Source organism: Ascidia mentula, chromosome 2, assembly GCF_947561715.1.
Source record: "Ascidia mentula chromosome 2, kaAscMent1.1, whole genome shotgun sequence".
Lineage (NCBI taxonomy): Eukaryota > Metazoa > Chordata > Ascidiacea > Phlebobranchia > Ascidiidae > Ascidia > Ascidia mentula.
The window spans coordinates 1,710,959-1,734,239 of NC_138567.1; the positions used below are offsets into that span (position 1 = coordinate 1,710,959).

The 23,281-nt window shown below is 37.9% G+C and overlaps 4 protein-coding genes across 4 annotated transcripts; 3 read left to right on the forward strand and 1 right to left on the reverse strand.

The window, feature by feature from the left end:
* The first annotated feature begins 1,845 nt into the window (after positions 1-1,845).
* Positions 1,846-5,847, forward strand: LOC145889101 (uncharacterized). Its single transcript, XM_082979985.1, has 9 exons — positions 1,846-1,995; positions 2,182-2,250; positions 2,379-2,432; positions 3,087-3,122; positions 3,276-3,389; positions 3,477-3,536; positions 4,427-4,504; positions 4,587-4,853; positions 5,111-5,847. The coding sequence occupies exons 1-9, from the start codon at positions 1,863-1,865 to the stop codon at positions 5,845-5,847; spliced, it is 1,548 nt and encodes a 515-aa protein (XP_082836111.1). The 5' UTR covers positions 1,846-1,862.
* Positions 5,848-5,958: 111 nt separating this feature from the next.
* LOC145889745 (adhesion G-protein coupled receptor G2-like) lies at positions 5,959-7,267 on the forward strand. Its single transcript, XM_082980765.1, has 3 exons — positions 5,959-6,178; positions 6,235-6,717; positions 6,778-7,267. The coding sequence occupies exons 1-3, from the start codon at positions 6,136-6,138 to the stop codon at positions 6,975-6,977; spliced, it is 726 nt and encodes a 241-aa protein (XP_082836891.1). The 5' UTR covers positions 5,959-6,135; the 3' UTR covers positions 6,978-7,267.
* A 2,889-nt stretch (positions 7,268-10,156) lies between these two features.
* Positions 10,157-14,708, forward strand: LOC145888946 (malectin-B-like). Its single transcript, XM_082979815.1, has 5 exons — positions 10,157-10,328; positions 10,960-11,164; positions 12,327-12,506; positions 12,647-12,704; positions 13,235-14,708. Exons 1-5 carry the CDS (start codon positions 10,186-10,188, stop codon positions 13,498-13,500), a joined length of 852 nt encoding a protein of 283 aa, XP_082835941.1. The 5' UTR covers positions 10,157-10,185; the 3' UTR covers positions 13,501-14,708.
* An 826-nt stretch (positions 14,709-15,534) lies between these two features.
* Positions 15,535-22,083, reverse strand: LOC145888723 (uncharacterized). Its single transcript, XM_082979545.1, has 6 exons — positions 21,765-22,083; positions 21,309-21,467; positions 20,591-20,955; positions 18,147-18,338; positions 17,450-17,659; positions 15,535-17,046 (listed from the first exon to the last, which is right to left on the reverse strand). The coding sequence occupies exons 1-6, from the start codon at positions 22,043-22,045 to the stop codon at positions 16,877-16,879; spliced, it is 1,377 nt and encodes a 458-aa protein (XP_082835671.1). The 5' UTR covers positions 22,046-22,083; the 3' UTR covers positions 15,535-16,876.
* Between the last annotated feature and the right edge of the window lie 1,198 nt (positions 22,084-23,281).

A 23,281-nucleotide genomic window follows, 5' to 3' on the forward strand; every position in this document is an offset into this window, starting at 1 on the left:
CCAGGTAATTTCAAGTGGTGACGCAGGGTCCACAGGAGAATCTACTTAGGCTGAGAATGTTGGGAATTCCAGACATAGAATTAGAAAATTAAAGTAAAATTTGAATACAGTAAAAAAATGACGTTCACCCTGGCATGAATTCGGCTGGTAGAAAAACCATTAAAATAGAAATCGATTAAACTGCGAACTGCAATAATTTTGATTGATCGCCCTGTTCAGAAACCAGCATCTGTATCTATATGGGCCCAACTTTAATCATCGTTTATCTTAAACCATTTTGGTATGTTCAAAACAATAGTGTTAAGTGTTGTTTTCGAGTTAAAGTAAACGTGTAGAGCGTTTATTACACAAACAAGACTACAGGACCGATCGCCACTTGAGGTGCTGTAAAGCGCGTGGTTTCCCTGCGTCATTTCCGCTTCCCTACCTTCGGGCGAAGTTCCCACGATTGAAAAGTGGCCATGATGCTCACGAAGCAGACTTTCATGTGAATGATTGAAGAATAGTGGTTCAGAACCAGTGGGGCGTGTCGCTCGGTCTTAGTGGAGTCAAATACATGTCTGAAAACCCAAACACAAAAAAGACACTGAAGTTAACAAGAAGTTGGTAATATGACAAGAAATTAATGGCACGTAAGGAAAAGTGTGGAGTGGCCAAAAATATGAAACTATGTTCTTCGCTACGGGGTCTAGCGGTTAAGGTCAAACACTGAAATTTCATTGTTGGTATCTACGGACCCAATCGAGTTCAGAAACCCTGACAAACCCATTGAAAAGAAAATACGTTGTCTATAAATTAATTTAGTGTACATGATTTTTTCATAAACTTTACCCATGGCAATGGGGCTGAGCTGTAGAATGTGAGTATCGAATTAAGACTAATATGGGGTCCGCAGATTTCAATTCTTGTCTTTTGCAACAAGATCGAGAAAATAACTTTTACTGAAAGACCGTAATTCCAACACAATTCGTCCTAATCTAAAATACGGAAAATCTCATGCATAAATATTCGTCATGTGAGATAGTAATGTATACGATACTGCACAGAATTTACATTATCGTTGTCGTATCCTGACTGTATCGAATCATTTGTTCGGAAGTTGTTTACGTCCGAAAACTTTTTATGTTGAAGTTATTCCCAAACTTATTGTCTTGCTTAGTTGCTTGTTTAATTTACAGAAGCATTTTAAATCTAGATATTTATATCCGCCACGTGGCGCTATTGAATCGTACAATTTTATTTTATTTTGTTGACGTCACGACATGATATATTGCATGTTATACGCAATACGAAAGACTTCTTCCTTCCTGCGACGTGATGTTAGATATAAGGACGTCGTTAAATTTGCGCATGAAGAATCTGTTGATGGTTTTGATGCCCAGTAAAACAAGTGGAAAATCTTTTATTAGAACTTAATTCGTGAAGCTTGATAGATTTGAAACAACAGAATTACAAGAGAGTAGACAAAATTAGTTTTCAAACTGAGTATTACTTTCTATTCGTTTTATTCTGAAAGTTTTCTGGCCCAGATATGCGGTTGTTTCAGCTGCTGAACCCAAGTTATCGCCAAATCAGCTATACTGTGTGCACTGCGTTGACATGACTAAATTAATCGTCATTTTATTAATGAAAAAAGCTGGAAACTTGGTTGCAATCGTTGAGATGTCAGTGAACCTAATGATCTTGATACAATATCTGAGATCTCCAAATCAGGACTTGCGTACTGGTGTGATTCTGCCTTGCCATGCGATATCACGAAACACACTTGAGTTAAAAAAGTATGAACAAACAAAAGTAATACGAATCTGTTCAGGGCAAAAGTGAAACAATTACTGGAATATCAAATATAGGAAATAGTAACAATGACAATTTCAATGTTAGTTTTGCCCTTTAACCGGCGGCATGACGTTACCACAACACGTCACATTGCAGTGATGTCACTTCTGCTACTGTTGTTTACAGCAACTTATCAATTGGATCCTTCTGCCTATTGTGGTGAGTTTAATATAAATTCCACGATTGATTGTGACGTATAACGATTGATTGTGACGTATTTCTGATATAAGTGCAACCAAAAATTTCGATATTGAGGAAAGTATTTAAAGCAAATAATATTCTAAAATTAGATTTAAATTTAAGGTTACAGAGATTTCTTTTTTCCTTTCTATTATGCCTTATTAGATCGTGGGACGAAGGATTGTGTGATATTTTTGTGCAACTCAACTTCAGTTGGAACAACGTTTCCTTGTGGTAAGTAACATAGTTGATAGAAACTTGTTTAAATCACAATTTAGTGAAGGTCAGATTACGCATAATGTTGTATATTATTAGTTCTGGTATAATGCAATGCTCAATTATTAAAGTTTTCTATGTTGTAGTTTTCGCTCCTCGCAATCAATCACAACCAGTTTACTACGGATCGGATGGGAGTTGTGAGTTTCTTTTAAGTTTTTAAAGCAGATGTTTATTTATTGCATGATGTACCCAAGTAGAGATAAGGGATATCTTTCTGTTTATTCTTATTGCTTGCAACTCTAGGTGTTTTCAGTGGGCAGGCCATTGTGTTTCAGGTAAAATAAAACAGTTTATGCTCCAAAAAAAGCCATGGTGTTTTTGCCTTTAGCGCTATTGGTTACCAAGCAGATCCGTTTGGCCATAGTGCGCTCAACAGTGGTTCGTCTCTGTTGTTTGGTACTCAGTATAGGGTACCCAAAAGATCGGAACGGTACCACAAATTGGAATTTAGTGTGCCTGCCAGTGTAGAAGCTAGCACAGTGCCACTGAAACAGCTACACTGATGAGACCTCACAGGTGGAAAATTTCGTGTACACAGCTCGATAAAACAGTTTGATTCGCAACAATAAAGCTTTCAAATATAATTAATTTACGAATGTGTTTATAGTACATAACCCTGAGGAAGTCTCGCCGGATGGTAGACGAAACGTTAGTTTCAATAAACACTTTTGTAACAATTCTTGTAAATTGCTATGCCAATGGCAGCAAGAAATGCACTATAATTTACTTTTGCCATCAATCGTAGCCTGTAATATTAGGATTTTGCTGTGTAACTTTATGTTTAATTACAGGGAACGGCGTGAATATACAGGGAATAAATCTCACAGGTGAAGCAATTTATTTTAAGTTTGGACTTGAAGCAACTTTATTTAGACAAAACTTTCCTGCTTTCTTTAAACAAACATTTTAGATTTAAATTAATCGTAAAACAAAACTTGTCTTACTTCACGCTTGAACGATAAATACATTCAACTTTATAGAACATAACTGTACTGGAAGTGGATGCTGCATGACCTCAATCAATGGGACTTCATTGACCCCCCCTAATCCACCAAATCCATCTGTTAACGCAAAGATCCAATTCTTACAACCAGGTGAAATTTGTTGAACCGGTTTGAGTATTTTATCGCTATAACTGTTTATCAGCAAAGCAGTGTGAAGTATTCATTTGTTTTATGCAGGATCAACTCCCCTTGTTCCAGGCTCGGGTTATAAAATCTCGGTACAAGCATACGAAAAATGTGAGTAAATCTTCGTAATAAAGATTTTGTCTCAAGAAATAAGTTCAACACAATATCTCCGTATAAATATAATTCGGCATAATTCGATATACGATATTATTTAATTTGAAATCTTCTCATTACCAAGTAATTTTTTTTTTTGCAACACACAAAAAACATGAGTGAACAAATACTTTCATGATTCAAAATGTTGTTTGTGTGTATCTACGTATTATTGAAAAAAGTGGTATAAGTTTCAATATGAAGAAATACGATTAAAATTGTGATAAAAAAACACTTGAAAAAAATACAAACTAAACTACTGCGCCAACGCAAAATTCAAATGAATATAATTAAGTACGGGAATTTCCAACAGCAAGCTCATATTTAAATCGGGGAAGTCCCTTATAGACAATCGGCCAAATATACGAGATGGCTTTTTCAAAAATTGATTGCTGATATAATTTAATGATTGTAAAACATGTTACAACGTGTCTATCGATTAAACCTTGCAATAAAGTGTTTCCACGCATGTTTTCCTGGTCATCCAGGTGCAAAAGCAGTTTTTATACCACAACAATCAATATATTTATGTGTTATGAAAAGTTTGGGTAACCAATAGTAAGGTATTGTAAAATCGTCCCAGTCGCCTAATAGTAATAAGGTATATAGTTCACCCTTGGAACATCATCGGTATTCCAAACACAACAAACATAAAAAAAGAGTTAACATCCAGACATAACTTAATTTTGCAAGAAAAACAGGAAAAAGGCAGTTAATTTTATCAACAATAAACGCTGTTGATTCCAAGGTTTTGTTATGAAACAAAACCATACTTTTTAATGTAGGGAAAACTCATGCGTTTATTTGTTAGTTTCTTATATAAAGTTAAATTGTGTTCATTATTACAGGTTTCCCTGGCATCCCATTTGCCGCAGCTATATTATCACAAGAACCAACCATTTGCCTCAATCTTTCACTTTACTGCAGTAAGTGGATGAAAAAACACTTCCAAAAAATAAAAATAACAAAAATTTGACAAATGATCAAAATTTCATTGACACATTATAGATTATTCACTAACTTCGCAAACAACTAAAATCCCACTGACAACTCTACAAGCAACGAAGACATCATCATTCCCAACCACTCAACTCCTAACTACACAAGTGCCGACAACCACCATCCCAATAACCAACCAATCAACCAACATCCCAACCAACATCTCAATAACCAACCAATCAACCAACATCCCAACAACCACCCAACCAACCACCATCCCAATAACCAACCAAACATCGACCATACCCACTACAAGCTGGAATGAAATTATTCCTAGTGAGTTGACGCAGAATTCAATGAAAATTTTTATAAATATATTTATCGGCTTGATATAAACCGTGGCACCTACAAGTGGTAAAAAGTCATTTTGTAAAAGATACGGCATAATTTTGAAATATGCATTGTAATGAAAGCGGCAAACGCTTGCTTTGTCACCACCTAAGCAAACGCGTGCTTTTTTTAAAGTTAATTTTAAAAAAAATAAACAGTTGTTGTATCTGCAAACTAAGAAACTCAACATAACTTTTGTTCAGGTTTGGAAAGTAATCTGACTTCTATACAAGTGACTAACACGGATGATTTAATAAACATCGACCAACTTGTGGAGAATATCACCCGATTCTCCCAAACTTCAAACACAATCACTTTCAACAATGGTAATGCCCAACTTTACTTCAATCATACGACATTGAATGGTTTCCAGACTCAACTCACTGCCAATATCTTGCTTGGTTCGACTCGCATCGACTTAACGTTGGAAACAAACGGAGCAAACCAAGTCGCATTTTCAGTTCTCCAGTTTAAGATTCCAGAGGATGTGGAGGTTGAAGGTCCGACTGACCAAGTTGGCTCCCTCGCCTCAACACGTTACATAGCCATCAAAAATACGAGCTACATTGTTATTGTCGGTTTGAACGTGGAAGAAATACCCCCACGTACACAGCCTGGAAAAGTAAAACTCAACAATCAACTGCAAGGCAACGTGAGATTCGTCGTTCCTACCACGTCACCACAATCAGCGTGCGACGAAATTGAAAACATGAAGAAAAACCGAAGCAACCAGAAAATCTCCCAACTTTCGCCCAGATGCACATTCTTCGACAGAGCAGCGTCATTATATTCGGATGAGGGCTGTACCACCGAAGCAAGGCCAAATCACGTGACTTGCAGTTGCAACCACCTCACTGTTTTCTCCGTCCTCCTGGCGGTAAAATCCATCGTCGTTCCACACGGTGTTAAGGCAAGTACACATATAATGTTTCATCCATAATGGCAACTTGTGCTTTTTTAAATTCAGTCAGTTCCATTGTATTCAAACTTGAAAAAACTTGATCAATGTTGTTTTTTTGGCTTCTCACTGTAGTAATTTTTTCAGATTACAACATACGTCACAGAATCAACATCCGTCTTCTTCCTCCTGCTCACTGCAATCATCCTGCTCTGTTTCAATGAGGGAGGGGACAGAATTTACATCCAGTTGAGTTTGACGTCATCACTTCTGCTTCTTCACGGCGTTAACTTATTCCACGATATTATCGTAACGCATGATCAGCCATGCATGGCGTTTACAGTGCTAAACCATTTCTTCTTGGTGTGTTCAGGTAGAGATGTTTAAATAACAACAAATCAAACAATTTAAGTCTTTTTCTCACTATAGGAATGTGGTTTCTGATCGAGGGAATACGAATCTTCATGGCTATCTCCAATCCAATCAACTTTCGGTCCCAAAATCCCAAAGATCGACTCAAGTACTTTATGATGGTCGGGTGGCTTCTTCCCGTCTTGATTGTGGGAATATCCGCACCCGTGGGATTCCAATTTGGCGTCTACATGAAACCACAGCCTTATTACGAGGCGTGCCACCAATATCAAAACAACACTTCACCAATTCCCAAGTACGACAGATGCTGGTTGGCTCCAAATACTCCGGTTTTCTACACTTCCGTCATCACTCCTCTTGCTCTCATTCTCGTCATCAACCTCGTCATCATCGTGAAGACATCGTACGTGAACTTAACCTCCCGGAAGATGCGGAACAGAGGGAAAGATCCAGATGTGGAAGATGCAAAGAGAGCTGCAAAGTCGTTCATTTTCCTCTTCCTGATGCTTGGTGGAACCTGGAGCTTGGCATTCTTCACTGGTGAGTTACAAAGCTTTTGATCAATCTTTTTTTAAAGTTAACATGTTCCTGATGTTTTAGGAATCGGAAACGAAATCTCGAACGAGGTTTTCATGTACATTCACAGCTTGGTGAACGGGATGCAGGGATTCGTTCTGTTCCTTATCTACTGCGTCATGAATGACGTCATTAGAAATCGCTTAATTGGTGACAAAATGAATCAAATACTGGCAGATAAAAGTATTGGCAGCATACCTACCGAAGATACGCGAGTGCGTTAAGTGGTTTTGCAACGCTTGAATAAATATTATGTTGATTATTAGGTTTGTGTTTACAAATACTGATCGTTTGTTCGTTTATAGTTTGTTACATAAATATTAGTAAGTATATTTCGTGTCACTCGCCCCTGTGTTCGGTTTTTAATTCGCCATTGCAGTGACACGTATGTATGGCATGCAACAACTTTATGGTTGAAATTCCATGTGTTCCGTGAGTAGTATCTTTGTTGTCGCTATGTATCGTGTATTACTCACAATTTGTTGTGTTTTGACAATGTGATTGGATTAGACATTGCGCCACTTGCTCGTTACCACGGGCATAATATACGGAATAAGCAACTGTGAAAGTGTTTCGCATTCTGTTGATTTACAGGTTTTAAGGCAGATGCACATTAACTGTGTACGACGGATATAAGGTAATTTGGGGCCCTAAGAAAGTTTAAATTTCTTCACTCCATCCAACCACTTTGGACCCAGCCACTGCTTACCGTAAATGTGCGCTGTCTTAAGGAAGTAACTTTGCTTTTGTTCTGTATTAAGCTGTGGTATACGTCACCATGTCCATATATCACTATTTGTTGAATTGTGAAGATGGAAATGGATTAAATTGAATTGCACATTTACTACTTGTAGTTTCTCAAGCCAGTGCATTTGGTGATAATTTATAAATAAACAAAAGCCGCTATCAACAGACGATTGTCCGTATCTCCCTTTTAAAAAACTCATTAATCAAGTTGATGACGGGTCGGAAATGGCGGTCACCCTGGTTCAAACTCGGCAGGGGAAATAACGATAAGAATAGAACGAAACACACAGTTTAAATTTACTTAAACTCTTGCGACATTGGCTGCAAAACTTACGCATGATTTTCGTTAGAATTACAGATTTGGTTTAAGTGGCCTGCCATAATTATTGGGTTCACACAAATGGTAAGTGAAACGTGCAAAACCAAAAAACATCCATACGTTGATCGAAAAACAAACAAGAATGGAGAACAGCTGTTGAAGAATAAGTAGAAGAATTAGTTAAAATGTAAACAAGACCGCGCGCCTGATGGGCCAATCATGTGCAGTCTGGTTTCACTACTAGCTTGCGTCATTTCCGCTTCTCGACTTTCGGGGCAACGGTATTGCCCTTGTGATACCGTGCACAACATCATGCAGACCTTACATTTTGTGAATGCTTTGAGCGGCGTTTCTTAACCAGTGGACCGTCAACGGTACTACATAGTAGATCATACAATGTAATACCTCAAGTCACGTAAGAGATATAAAGTAACCGTTCTATAAAATGGGAAAATGTGCTCGTTTACGCCGTCTGGCGGTTGATTCCCCATCACCTGTAAGAACCTGAGTAGGCCAATATCTTACCTACGAAAGTTAATAGGACAGACACTAAAATGGTATTTCGACGGTGCGAGAGCTTGCGTTTCGCTTAGTCTTCCAGTGTCGCCAAAACGTGGCGGGCGCGACACGAAGCCGGCACTATCGGTTTTTGTACGGATACCCGCCGCAAAGCAGGCGATGATCGCATGTATTAGCTCCAGATTTTGTACAGGTATCCAAGTGCGATGTACGATCAAATGAACCATACTTGATTTAATAAGCCATTCGCAGTTTTACTGTACGAGAGCGCGTACTTAAGACTTGAATGGCTATATCTTTGAGACAAGCATATATATGACTACTGACATGATCAACCAGGTGGTTTCGAGTGATGACGCAGGGCGCACAGGAGAAGCTATAGGCTAATGGGAAAAACGTAGGGAATCGCTGGCTTAGAATAAGAAAATTAATGTAAAAGTTTCCAAACCATTATTAGTAATCTTGTTGAAATCCAGACAGAAAATTCTTGTCCAACTTCGACTACAAGAATGCAATTTTCCCTATCCACCTATCCGAATAGATTAATTTTTAAACAAGACATTATTTAATCCGTTCCTTCACAGATTTTGTTTGTTGATTTTAATACTTTTCAGCCGAATTCCCATATAACTTGTGATCTGATAAGTGTTTTTCATCTCGTTTTGCACGTTTTACTATTTTTCGTACTTCATTGCAGATTATTTTCAACTTATTGAGAAAGTTACAACTCTGCTGCAACGGATTGGTTGTCACGCTTTGTACGCAAGCAAGTAGCCGGCATTACGTGTCATAAGCTGTATTGTGATTACGTTTGTCTATTATAATTTTGAACAGTACAGTGATTGTTAGAAGATTTCATTGCGCTTGCATTTCATAGGTTGTTTAAATTTTTAATGAGTTTGATACATTTGGACGTTATTGTGCGAATAAAAAAACCCGCTGTTTTGCATAGCCTACTTTTGATCTTTGTTTGGACATGGGAAAATGACCACATTGGGAGGTTGTGTAGTGTATGGTTGTGTTTTGTTATAATATTAAAGGAATATGCATTTATTGATTCATGCAAACATAATGTTGCCTAGTTTCATGTGTTTGTGATCGCATACAGCAATAATGACAGTCAGTCAGTTGCGTGATAACGATGTTGGAGTGTTGTAGAGCGCAGTTCACAGTTGTAATAAGCAATTAATAACTGTAAAAAAGTGTAAGAAGGAATAACTGAATCCAGGTTATGACATGAAAAAAGACACAATTTTTATCCAGTATCTGCAAAAGCACAAAATTTTGAAACCCAGTTTAAAATGACCGAACATATTGTACTTGTGTCACAAGCACAAGTTGGCTAAAAAGTTTTGTGGCACTTGGCTAAGCACTTGGGGGTTTCTACTATACCATCAAAAGATCAGGATTTGCACAATTGCCAGTGGTTCCATTAACTTTAAAGGTTCCATCCAAGTCTTTAAATCATGATATTAAAAACAAACATATACAGTCAGCGTTATACTGAAGTATTCTGTTGAACTACTAATACATTTGTTTAGGGAGAATCATGTCAGTTGAAAATACGTGCTTTTCTTCTGTATAAAACGTTTTCATGTTTTTTTTGAAAAAATTGGGGTTCTGCAATATTTACTGAACTACTTTCAAGGTTTCCATGGAGCCAAAAACCTTTAAGAGCACTTGACAAAGTGAAACTAAACCGATAAGAACATATTTTCGGGTAGCGATAACTATTTGGGCAGAGGTAAAAACCTTAGACACTGGAGAGCATATGTATGAATTTTCATGCACACATGTATATGTTTAAGTCACCTTTTGCAGCAAGTTCTTGTAAATTAGGTCTGATAATGAGCAAATCATCCTTTTTATACGTGTTATGTCTTTGTGTTGGAATTTTTCCATCCATCATCGAAGCTTCTGCTGGAAAGGTTGTGTATGCTGTGAATGCAGGAGGTGAAGAACACACAGACTCATTTGGAATTCATTACCTGTAAGTTTATATATATACATATTTTTTTTGTACATATATATGTTGCCAATGTGTAAACAAGACAGTTGTGGGTTAATAAAACCCAGATTGGAATGTTTGAAATTTGCGAGGAAGTTGTTTTGGGCAAACTTTATTGTGTGGAAGAGCCAATTTCTTTATACTTTATTGTATGAGTTAATTTTTGTCTGAATTTGTGATAAAATTTTGGAAACCTTTCATTCTTTTCAGTCAGTGGTTAGGCATGCATTGTTATGTTGTGCTTCTCTACATTGGTGACAGATGTTAGTAATGAGTTTGCCATCTGTTGCATGACATGTTGTAAAGCTTCCACATAGATAGTGATGTTGCAAATTTAAACAAAAAATGCAATAAGACTAAGAGATGCTGCTAAATTATACATGCAAAAATGACATATGTTTTACACGCCTGTTGGCAAAAATTTTGTTTTAACAACATGTTTGTTAGGATAATTAAATTAATCAAGAAAGGAATGTCCAACTGTCTCTAATAATTAGTAAAGGTGACAGGCTGGAACTGGTGAAACAGCATATTGTGTTAAAAACTGTTTTGATTGCATATACTACCTTGGACAAGATTATTTCACGACTAATTTTTGATTTTTTTTATGAAGGGCTGATCCTCTAAATGTGGGGGTAAAGAGTGATTATGGCAAACGACAAGCTGTAACACGAGCTGCGCCTGCTGATAACTTGCTCTACCAGACAGAACGCTGGCATGACAAGTCGTTTTCATACGACATCCCAGTTAAAGATGATGGTGACTATGTACTGGTGCTAAAGTTTGCAGAGGTCTACTTTTATGGGCCTAACTTAAAGGTTAGTAATTCAAGCTAAATAGCCAGGTTCCTACATGGTCTTGAATTTCATGAAACATTGCAAGTTGTCTTTAAACATATTTTCTCTAGTTCAAAATTGTTTTTTTGCTATGTTATTGTTGTGTGGATGTGGTGCTCTTCTCTCAAGTTGTTTGCAAGTCGCATTTATGTTTTGCGAGAACTCATCAAAGTGATCCAACATTTTCTTATTTGTCATACGTTTTGGTTTCCACATACTTCACTTCCTGTATTACTTTGCCTCTACAACAACTTGAACTTGCAGAAAAGGCATGTAGCTTAAGTGGATAACTTGCAACTTTCATTGCAACATATAAAATATGTTTTTTCCAAAAAAATTAGTTTGTCATATTTTTCAACTTCATGGCACTATATACATGTATATATACACATATATATATATATATATATATATATATATATATATATATATATAGGGGTAAATTTCCAGGAAAACTGTGGCTATAGTCTAAAGTAGATAGTAATTTGAAGGGTAGTTTTAGAAATCTTGCTAAATAATTGACCAATTATATAAAGTTGCTTTTAATATCAGTGAGTAGAAACGCATGGAAATTATTTTTCTTATCCTCAAATTGTATTCAAGTCCTTTTCATTTTAAAAAACACAGTGTATTATTCCCGGATTAACCCTAATACTCTCCTGTTTGATTGACATCTGTGTTCCTTTGCTCTTGTGTGAAAATAATGATAATGTGACTTGAACAACTAACAATAGAATTTGGGATCAATAAACCTTGTGTGAAAGAAGCATGAATGGAAGCCTGTGGTGCAATAGTTTGTCCAATGTGAGCTATTTGGTGCAATGCACCAGAATTGACCAACGTTAAACATATATAATTATATTATGTCATACTGATATTATTGACAAGCATAGGTGAATAAATCAATTGAAAACCGTGTGAAACAAATGGCTGAAGATTCATTGCAGAAATTAGTAAAATTATCTCCTGCTAGGTCTTGGTTGGTGGTGAATCTATCAGGGTATTTTGTTAACATAAACTCTCATATGTATGTATCTATTGTATAAGCTGCAGACCGATGGCCACTGTTTTCCACATTGCTTATTGTATGTATCTATATTACACTAAACCCAACCTTCTTCACTCACTAATTTCTTTTTTACAGGTTTTTAATGTCAGACTGAATGACCAACATACGGTTGCCCATGACCTCGATATCTTCAATAAAGTTGGCCACAGCACAGCGCACGATGAATTAATTCCTCTTACTGTGAAAAAGGGGAAGCTGAGTGTCATGGGGGAGTATTCGACATTTGAAGGAGTTCTCAAGCTGGAACTTGTGAAGGTGAGAACATGATTTGGGAACAGCAGAGCTTGTATGAAAATTGACTCCATGAAATTAAATATACTTGCAGCAGTTAATAGTGGGGCTCAGTAAATGGAACAGACTTACAATTTAAAGTACTATCTTGATGTTTTTTTCAGGGTCAGGCTGACAACCCAAAGATATGTGCATTCTATCTCATGAAAGGAACGCCAGAAGGTAAAAGTCTTTCCCCACAATTCTGTTAACATTTCCTAGGGTGTTTGTACTAGACTGACCACACAATGAAGCAACACTTTGTGGTTTATGTTGTTGTAGTTTCTGTGTATTTTTGTGTCAATCACAACACAATGTAGACAGTCTCATAAAATATTGCAGAGAAACATGTGTTAAATTGTCTGGTTTAGTAATGCTACTGTGGGTAATATTAGTATAAATCGGTGCTTTGTAATGGTATAAAATAAAGACAATTATATGGCATGTGGTTGTCTGTGTTTGAATTTAAATGTCACAAACACAATTTACCGAGCCATTGACACCTGCAGACATGCGTACACCCTGTTTCGATCTTTCAGGTCTCTTAGTACTGTTGCACTGGTTTGGCTTAAAGAATAGCATTTGCACAGATTTCCACTCAATAGTACCTTCTGGTCAATTTTCGATCTGTTGGGTTCCAAACTGTCAAGTTCTGCAGTTCTCTGAAAAGGAGGAAGATGTTGGCACCATACAAAGATTTGTTTATTTTTCAGACGTCCCCAAACTTCCACAGTTAAAGAAACCGGATGAGGAAGAGGACGATGCAGAAGATGAATATGACGATGAGTCAGATGATGCAGTGGAACCTGCCTCTTCCTCAACAAAGTCCTCATCAAAGAGCAGCAGTAAAAAGTCAAAGATCAAATCTGGACCATCGGCTGCCAATCCCTATGCAGAGGATAGCAGCAGCTTAGTTATGCCAATCATGATCGCCTTTGGCCTCTTCATTCCAACACTGCTCTGTCTCTGCAGGCTTTGACCCCTGGCATTAGAAATTGCCTTGTGTAGAACAATGTGTGCAATTGGTCTCAGTTTTTTGAAGCTGGTTTTGGTGAAAGTGGGACCAAAAAAAAAATAATTGATGCAAGTTTGGGAGTCCAACTCCCTTTGTCAACCGAATATTATCGGACAATTTCCACGAATAGTTTTTATTGGTCATTGATAGTTTTAGGAATTAATATTTGGGAAATAATTTTTTGTTACTGCAACTGTTTTGCTTTTTTTTCGTGTGTTTAAAATATCCTGCAGCTTGATAATCTTTAAATCCTTGGTACTCGCAGTCCAGCTGCTTCTACACTTTTTGGGGCACATCTGCCAAAATTAATTAAGTTTAGGTGTTGCACTGGTCGGTAGCTGAACTCCGTTACACCACCTGGTGGATGCAAATCCCTGGGATGTTGATACATCATGTGTTGCAATGGCAAAAAGTATGATTGTTTATTTTCAGTCCCTTAAAGGACTCACCATAGCAAGACATTGCTAGAGTTATTTTATCAAATCATTTTGGTTTACCGACCACTGTACTTCGATGGCTTGTTTTGTGTTTGAGAAGTTATTCAGATCAAAACACAAATATTTTAATTTAAAACTATATGATGGAATGTTTGAAAATAGTCCATCAACAACATTGGCATATCCCACTTTTCAATTGTTGTAGTACTATTTACAAATTTGTGCAACAAAAAAAGTTCGCAGATTTTGTGAAAATTAAAGAACGTCAAACAATCCTCTCCCCCCACTATCCCAGCGAATACGACTTTATGCAATGCGCTTGTGCGCCCTCTTGTGACATAAAGTTCCCGTTGTTTTTTGCACCAAACCCGAGTTATTTGTGTTAGTTTGTGTTCCTGAGCACATGTTGTAATTCTGTGAACAAAAATTAGTCGCTCATTCATACTGTGACGTAACAGAGGCCATTGTTACGTCACAGTAAACACGCTTAAAAACCTAATTACCCTTTTTCGTGCAGGACGTGTTGGTTTCGAAACACTTGAACCTTGGCATTGTAATCTAACTGTAGCTTTTCACCAGGTTGTCACCTTTTGATAATAATATTGTGATTGTTCACATTTCAGAGTAGCCTATTCATGTTTTAGGTTATGACTCTTTTCAAGGTCAAATCCACATTCACTCAAGGTCGCAATGTTCGTATTGTGGTTGTGTTTTTGCTACTCAAGAAAAATCTGTGCTTATTTTAATGTGTCGTATCACGTGTAGCTTCAGTGGGATTCGAACCGGCGTTCCTCCGAGTATTGGACGCGCTTTTAATCAAGGATGATAAAAAATGGGGCAGTGGAGACGTCAAGATTATGTAGTGATCATCGTTGGATAACTGGGACTACGCATATATGACCATGACAATTACACCCAATCCTGTTTTCAAGGCCCTCTGCAATAATGCAACTGCCGACTATTCCGCTTGTTTCTCAGTAACCGTTGCTGAGTCTTGTGACTTATACATGGACTTCAGATTCTTCAAAGTGAAAAAATTATTGCATCTGGATATCACAGCACACACCAAGGACTTGTTTAACCTCCTGGAAGATCTACCAGAATGTGTAGATTAGGGTTGGATCTTTTATAAAACCACGAATGACTGGACCCTTGGACAAATAATTTTAATGTAAATACAGCCTGAAGTTTGAGCTGCCGTTTTGGTTAAATTTTCTGCAACACTCCATGCCAAATAACTATTTGATTTAAAACGCCCCAAATCACAAAAACTGGCTCAAATTCTCCCAAGCAACAGTACATGCATAAGTGCTCAGGGAACTGTAAAATTGATCTTCATGCATTACTGATTGCTTTATTACGTCACCGACATATTCTGACAGAGGATTACATTAAAAGATAGCATTTCCCGCAGGCGAAACTTGCGACCGAAAGGAGTTTAAAACCGAACTTTTCTTATTTTAAGAAATTCAATGCTAACAAAGGTTTTTCTGGACAAGAATCTCGGTCATATTTCTACCCGAGGTGTGGTTGGGGGGGATTTGACCGGTGTTGCCAATAACCCGCCAAATTTACCATTCGAAATACAACACATGCGCCCCAACGTGGCCGGAACATGTATGCTAAGCACGAGAATTGATGGGTTCCTATTAGAACCGAAACCGCTAAATTAAGCTGGAAATTACATCGTAACATTACATGATATCTGTGTCTGTAAACATTAGTTTTATCCAAACCTGAAGGTCATACGAAAACTAAGCATCACAAACATTTGAAGCTAATAAATCGTGTTAAAAGCATTTGCGCAGAAGAACGGTGAGAAGGTCAGTCGACGACGTCGGTGAAAGAAGGCGACTAAAATACATCAACGCTTGGGATCTGTGTAATCGTAACGCTGTCCTAAGAATTCTGTTTAGGGCTACGAGGTTCGAGAAAAAGACAAAACTAAACGGGGTTGAATGTAAAAGAAGTCCAGACGAACAATGACAAAGAATGTGCGGTTTCTTCCACTCAAACGATCACAACGCAATCAACGGTTTACGGCGAAAGGATCTGGTCGGGAGCATTAACCCTACAGCACAGAAACCAATACATTAACCACATTTATATAAAACAATAACCTACAATAAGATGTATTCTTAAGGCTGAGCCACATGTGAGTTTACAAATTTGTGCTGCTTCAGCGAAAAACCCGGTTGAAACATTCGGTGAATGAATAGATTTGAAGCATTCCATATCGTGATGGACTGCGGCAGTCATTGCTACATTGTTGCGAAACTACAAACGTGGAGCTGACACAGGTATTTGAACGCAACAGTAGATGAAACTTGCAAAATAAAAATAGAGTAAACGTCCAATTCCAAGATTGGACGTTGAACGCAAAATTCTAACATACACAGTCGGTAGAGACGGGAGGATCAGGGTTCGACTCCCGATAAAATCACACAAGTTATAACAAGTTGCTCTGAAGGTGTCGGTTTGACGATAATACTGCGCTACAATCACTAGAATATTTTGTGAAAACATGTTGGAAAAAATCTAGCACCCGAAAGTCAATGTACCGATAATGATGGGGAATTACCCCAAAACCCAAGTGCAACTGTTAAAAATCAGGGGGAGTTGAGTAGAAACTGAAATTGAGAACAATTTTCTTGGATGCGGATGTTGTTTAACTAAAGGAAACCTTCACGTTAATTACGTTTTCAGAACAACCTTAAAAACCCCAACATTTGTGTGGAGGTTTCCTAAAAAAACGTTGGAAAAGTGAAAACGTGCGTTGCGAAATCTTTGGAAACAACGGATATACGCAGTTCAGAGTTGTTCGGCTCCAAATAGACAAGATTGTCACGAAAAATCCAAAGAAACGAACGGAAAAAAGGAACAAAACTTCATTCAACTTCAAATCACACGTCGTCAGTCAACAGAGGGCTTTCGGACGTGGTGCTAAGCGGACTCACGGGGGCGCTGTTGAGCTGCTGGCCATTGGCGGTTTCTTCCGGGTTCGTGGGAACGGATGTCGGAATCGCTACAGCGATCGCCGTGTCACGTGATCCGCATTGGCTTTCACTTTGGTCTGGAAGTTGTACTTTTGATTTGAATATAATATTTTACCACAGCGTTTAGTCACTCAAACACACTTTTCATACAAGTTTCCACCACTGAAGGTACTTTAAACGGCAAAATATAAATATTTAAATAACCGCACTCCGGTTATAGTTCGCGGTTATTTCTGATGTGGCAAGAGGGAAATGGACCAGTATGCGGAGGGACACGAATTCATACCTCACCGGAAGCACGATTTTTTGTCCGTCGACTTGCCAGGAAATAATGGCTTTGATTTTGCCATTGTACAATATGATCGATTCATGATAGCTGAGATCTCTTTGTTAGGGCCTTGTAGGTATTTGCGCACAACAAAATTAAGACGAGGAAAGGACGGATGATCAGTTTGAAATATTAAACAAACGCAAGGTCACCTTCAGGAGGGGAAGATGCGGTCGCCACATTCTCACTTTCCGAGATGTAAGAAGGGGGAGGCCCCAAAGTCTCTTCACTATTGGTTGTGACGTCATAACCGAGTGGTTTTAATTGGTTGTAAGCAGGCGGAAGATCTGGAAAGGGTGCACGCGTCGAGCGCGCGTCAAGGTCAAGGAAGGACACGGAATCGCTCTCCCGCCAGTAACGACCTGAAACGTACACAAAAATACACTAGATTGTGCCGATGAGCTCAGTGACGTCACAATGCGAATCCACCAGCTTGTGGACTGTTGGTTGTTAAGATTTATGTTCTTTTACCAATTTAACTTTCAGTACCAAAAACAGACGGAACGATAAATGATTTATCATCAAACTTTAGCAGGGAGGTGTGCAAAACGCTTTTAGCACGTGTAGCTGAAAATTAACCATTAAGCAATATTTGTTGAAAAAGAAGTGCTTGCATCGTCCTTTCACAAGTCGATGCAACCACGAACAAAGCATTTATTTTCTGTGTGAGTAAATGACCATCTGCTACAAATAAACGTTGATTTTACCGTTGGAACCCAAACAGCCCGTTTATTTGTGCTGGATTTGTCAGTTCCTCGTAAATTACAACACGCCCGACAATAACACAAACACAAAGCAACGCAATTTAATTTCCAACCCAACCGGCAGCGTTCGTAACCACGAGCAAACCTGAGGAGGGGTGGGTCATCCGACCCCTTGAAGGATGACTCCTGGAGATGAAACCGTGGTTGTGGTACATCGCTCTTCTTCCTCGGTGTAGGATGTTGCGGGAGAGGAAGAGGAGTAATGTTATGACGACCAGCACTGACATGCAACTTACGATGAGACGCTGTGTGTCGGAGAGGTTAGCGAACGGCGCTTCTGTGTGTAAAAATTAAGGGTTTACATGAGGGTACGTGGATCCCTTGACGTCATAGATAGACGTTTCCTTTTAGGGGGTCTCGCCCTGGTTTTGAACCACACGCCCAACAGAGGATTGGCGGCTGCAAAGCCGACACAAAAGGGAAGCTTTTGTCAGAATAATATACAGGAAAACAGTCGTCTGTCAACGCATTGATGAGACCTAATAGCTCGAAATATCCATAATGCCCTGTTTAAAGCCATGCTAATCACAGTCAGTTCTACACGAAATCCAAAAGAAGATAGATTTCAATAGTTCTAAAACAAACCACTGCTGACTGCAAGTATCTTTTTTGGCCAAACAAGTTAAAAAAAAAACATTACTCAAAACAACACAAGAAACTTAAATGTGTTTCCTGTTAAGACTTCCACGGACAAAATTTAGTTTGAACACACAGTAAACAAGTGCACACTTGTTGGTCATGAGTGGCGGCAGACATTTAAAAGAATTATTTTTGTAAACGCACAAAGATGTATCGAACCCGACATCATGCAACAGAACTCATTTCACTCTGGTTGATCGAACCAACTTGAATGAACTGCTATTTATTTTCATTTACCGTTTATGGCGTCATAAAGCAATATAAGTCGCGTTTAAATCACCAATCAGCTAATCGCACGTGGACTTTTTATATTACATCGATTCTTGAGGCAATTCAGTCGCTAGCAAACCGATTTTATGTTTCCATCGATCGTAGCTAAGGCTTGAAGCCGTCTAATAGCGCTGAAGTCGGGCTAAACGGAATCGACCGTTCCTTATTTCAACATTACAACTAAGTGATAGAGACTACGCCGGAACGAGGATCAATAGCACAGTTGAACGATCAAGACTGGGTTACATCGACCTTGCGTAACGGTGGTACAGATTGTACACACTAGGACGCCAAACACGTAATTGTCATTTAGCGCAATAGTGATGGCGGCCCTGAAGAACCATGTTGTAGGAAAAACACAAATATCAATATGCTTTGTTACCTGTGGACGCAATTACATTCAAACAATTGAATAAAAGTTGCATTTATATTAATCCCCCACACCAAGAACCTACTGCATGCTCGTCATTAAAAATAAACTTGGCCATTATACAGATTCACATGCTTCTATAGCATGGAACACAATCAGCATTAACATTGGGTGTTTTTTGGCATTGTGTAATGCTAACCACAGTTTTACATCCCTCAAAACAATATAGCAAAATGCTGAGGGGGGAGTTGTATGTGAATGTGTACTAGAAAGCACATGGCTTTATACACAACAGGTCAACTGACTATACACACACAAAGCTTGCACAGTCAAATTTCTTCAAAGTTTAGTTTATTGACTAACAAGCTTGACAAGTTTAATTTAATGGGTCTCGTTAGTGCAGTCTTGGTAAAATGCAATGATCTTACTGGCTGAATAGCCGAGCAAGAAACCCTAACTATGCAGTCACACTGTGTACCAAACTATGTGCAAACCACCAGACACAAACTAAGATGGGAACAAGGTGGCAAGTAAATGCTAAAACCATTTTAGTGCCATCAGGTTCTGCATCACAGAATTTATGAAAAGGAATAGAGTCAATAACTGACTTGCTTGTTTAACACCAATTACAGGACAACACTAAATCCAAGCAGGCAAACAAATATGTGCTTGTGTTCATATTAATTATAGTTTTGTATGCACATATGGATAACGAGGAAACGTTTCAGGTCACTTGTCAACTACCACATGCAGAGTTAAAGAGGAAATGACTGACAAATTAGCTGCAGCAGGTGTAAGGTCTCAATTTAGATCAAATATTAAATGTTGTTCAACAATATTTTGGCAAAGACGGTTGTGAAAGCACCACAGAACACAGGTCATTTCCATTACATTTGCCAAGGAAAACTTCATTTTACACAAATAATCTCAGATTTTGCTAGTCCTATAGGTTAAATACACAGTGGTATTTTTAGAGATAAGGGCTAAATTTTCTACATCAGCTTAATTAGAATTTGATAATTAACAAAGCTTTCAAAAATATCACAGGTGGATAATATTTAAATTCCTTTTGAAAGTCTGGTGTTTATGTCGACATAAACAAATGCAAACATAATTTAAAGGTTGCACTGCAATAAAATATTTAAAGGTATATATAGGAAAACTTGGTAAATCATGACTCGAAATCAGTAAATATTTGATCCAAATAAATCTATTTCGACTGTAGATGACTGGTGAGATTTATTTAATACCTGGTGGTGGGGTTCCAGCTTCAGGGTAATTCAATTTCGGTTGACAGTGGCAACATGGGTTCTTGTTTGTGCCGTAACAATCAATCCGTGTGTTAGGGTAACACGTAGCAGAATAACAATAAACAGGCTGGGAGTTGTTCCCGCATATGCACACTTTGCACTTATCTCCGTCGTCGAATGGGATGTAGCTGGCACCCTCATCTACGTACTCGGAATTACTGGCAAGACATTTTGAACAGGTGTTCTCATCTGAGTTGTCCGAGCAATGAGCTTTACCGTCGCAGAGATAGTTTGAAGGTATGCAGTCCCAATTATCACACACAAACTCTTCATTGCTGCAACCCAACCGAGTCCTGACCCCATCTCTGCAAACACAAAGGGGAAGTGTAGGTTACTAAACACAATTGACCACAATCTCAAGTAAACAATAAATAGCAGCTTAGAAAATGCTGATTTTCCACCGAGAAAACTTGCAACTTAACAATTCATTTCCAGTTTGTGGATCAAGGAAGGTCATTTGCCGTTATGTGGGTTCCTTCTGTCCTCCAACCAAAATTATTTGGCCTTAAGTCTCTTTACTAATTGTAGTAACTGTATATTTTGCTGTGCTATCATCTCATAGGACAGAATAAGAAAAAATCAGAACAAAATGTTTGCAATTTAAATGTTTCAACAACATCAAAAACAATACTGTGATACCTAAAGCACTGCTACCAACCTGTACCCTTTCCGCAGCAAATGTCTTTTAATCATGGGGTTAACTCGATTGGAAACATCAAAGAGAATTACTGAGTCAGGTGAAGTGCTTTGGTCACTGTATGACTGCAGGGGACACAAACTCAAAACGTAATAATTCATGATGATGCAATTTTGCATTCTGCAAAAAAGGAATAGTATCATTAAAAGTTAAATTTTTAATAAAATTATGTATAAATATACATGCTCTCTGCAGCTTAGGAAAATTTTATTTCAACTGGAAGATTTGTGACATGGTCTTTATGTCTGCTGATACAACTGTCGTATTACAATTTTTATACACACATATACAAAGTCTGTGAAGTTCCAACGGCACAAATATACATCTCATTTGAAAATTTAGTATATTGACATGAATTTAATGCAAGAAAAAAATGCTATTCTGTATTTTTTTTTGCTGAGTCAATACAGCACTTACCTATTCCAAAACACAAGATCACAAGGACCTTCTGTTGACTGACAACATGCTTGTTGACATTCCTCTAAAGATGAAGCTGTGAGGTGATGAAGAGCTGTTTGAGCCGCTTTCGAGTTTTGGATGCAGTTATGATCCAAACGGAACTTGTGTGTCTCTAACATGTCACACTTTGGTTTTGCATCGCTTGTTGTCAACAATGGAAACCGTGTACTTCCAGGCTTACCATCGCAAAAGTAACATAACAAGAGCAGAGATATATTTTGCAGCAATATCCTACACATTATGCTACTGCTGGGGTAACACTAAAAGCAGAAAAACGGAAATAACACTGTGAGGATGGAAAAAGGATTCTCAATCAATGACAATCTTTAACAATGAAACAGCAAATACAGCTTTATTAACTACATATTGTTGTGCAGATTATCGGTAAATATTTCGCAAAACAATTTATCCGACATTTTTTCTTATCTGGACATTCTGGAGTGTATTCATTTTAAATGAAAAATGGTTTAGCTGCTGTATGATTGGAAATATACAGAAACCTTTGCTCAACACTTCTGTAGTTAGGCTAACCAAATATTAAACAAGTTTATATCTATAATAGTTTTTGGTTATTGGTGAAAAAATGGAACAAAAATTACTCTTAAAATAAAAAAAAAACAGATCTTATTCCAGCAATGCCTTTTTCGAAAAAGGGGTTTATTAAAGCGAAAGGTGACAAATCACCAACCTGAATGGCAATCTTTGTTATTCTAGATTGCATTTAACTGCATTGCAACCTGAAAAATTAGTTCCTTCTCGCGAAGTTGCTAACAAAGTTGTTTTGTCACGCTTCGTTGCCTTTGATCCAATCCACGCGGTGACGCTAATTTTGTTGTTGAATTTTCAACACAAAAACCACTAAGGCCGGGTCCACACTCACGATTTGCGCCGGCGGATTCTTTGTTTGTTTCATTATACACCGGCGTGCGGGCATACGCTCGGGACATTGAAACAAACAAAGAATCCGCCGGCGCAAAGCGTGAGTGTGGGACCCGCCTTAGTGGTTTTTGTTTTTTTTACGATATTTCGTTTCAATCGTTGGTTCTCAATTGTGATACGCAAACGGACTTGAAAGGCCTATTTCCTGCGAAAGTAGAACACTGGAAAGTAAAAGCCAGAGAAATTTTATTTGTAGAATAATTCAGATTTAAACCATGTTTTAACATTTTAACAAGCGCTTCACCTGAAATTTTCATGGAAATTATATTCGCACCATCTCCTGAAATTAAACACAAAGTATACCAAGAATACGAACATTACTGTTTGGAAATGACAAGAGATTCGCAACGAGAAAATTAAACTCACGAAATTACGATAAGCAAAAAACTTAATATATCCACCTTCTAAATAACCAACTAATGAATATTGACTATAATATACGAGCGGTTACTGTGTTGGCTAACAAATGAAGGTATACATGTTATTTGGACAAACTTTAAATTGCTAAAGATCTGTTAGTAAACCCAATAATATAA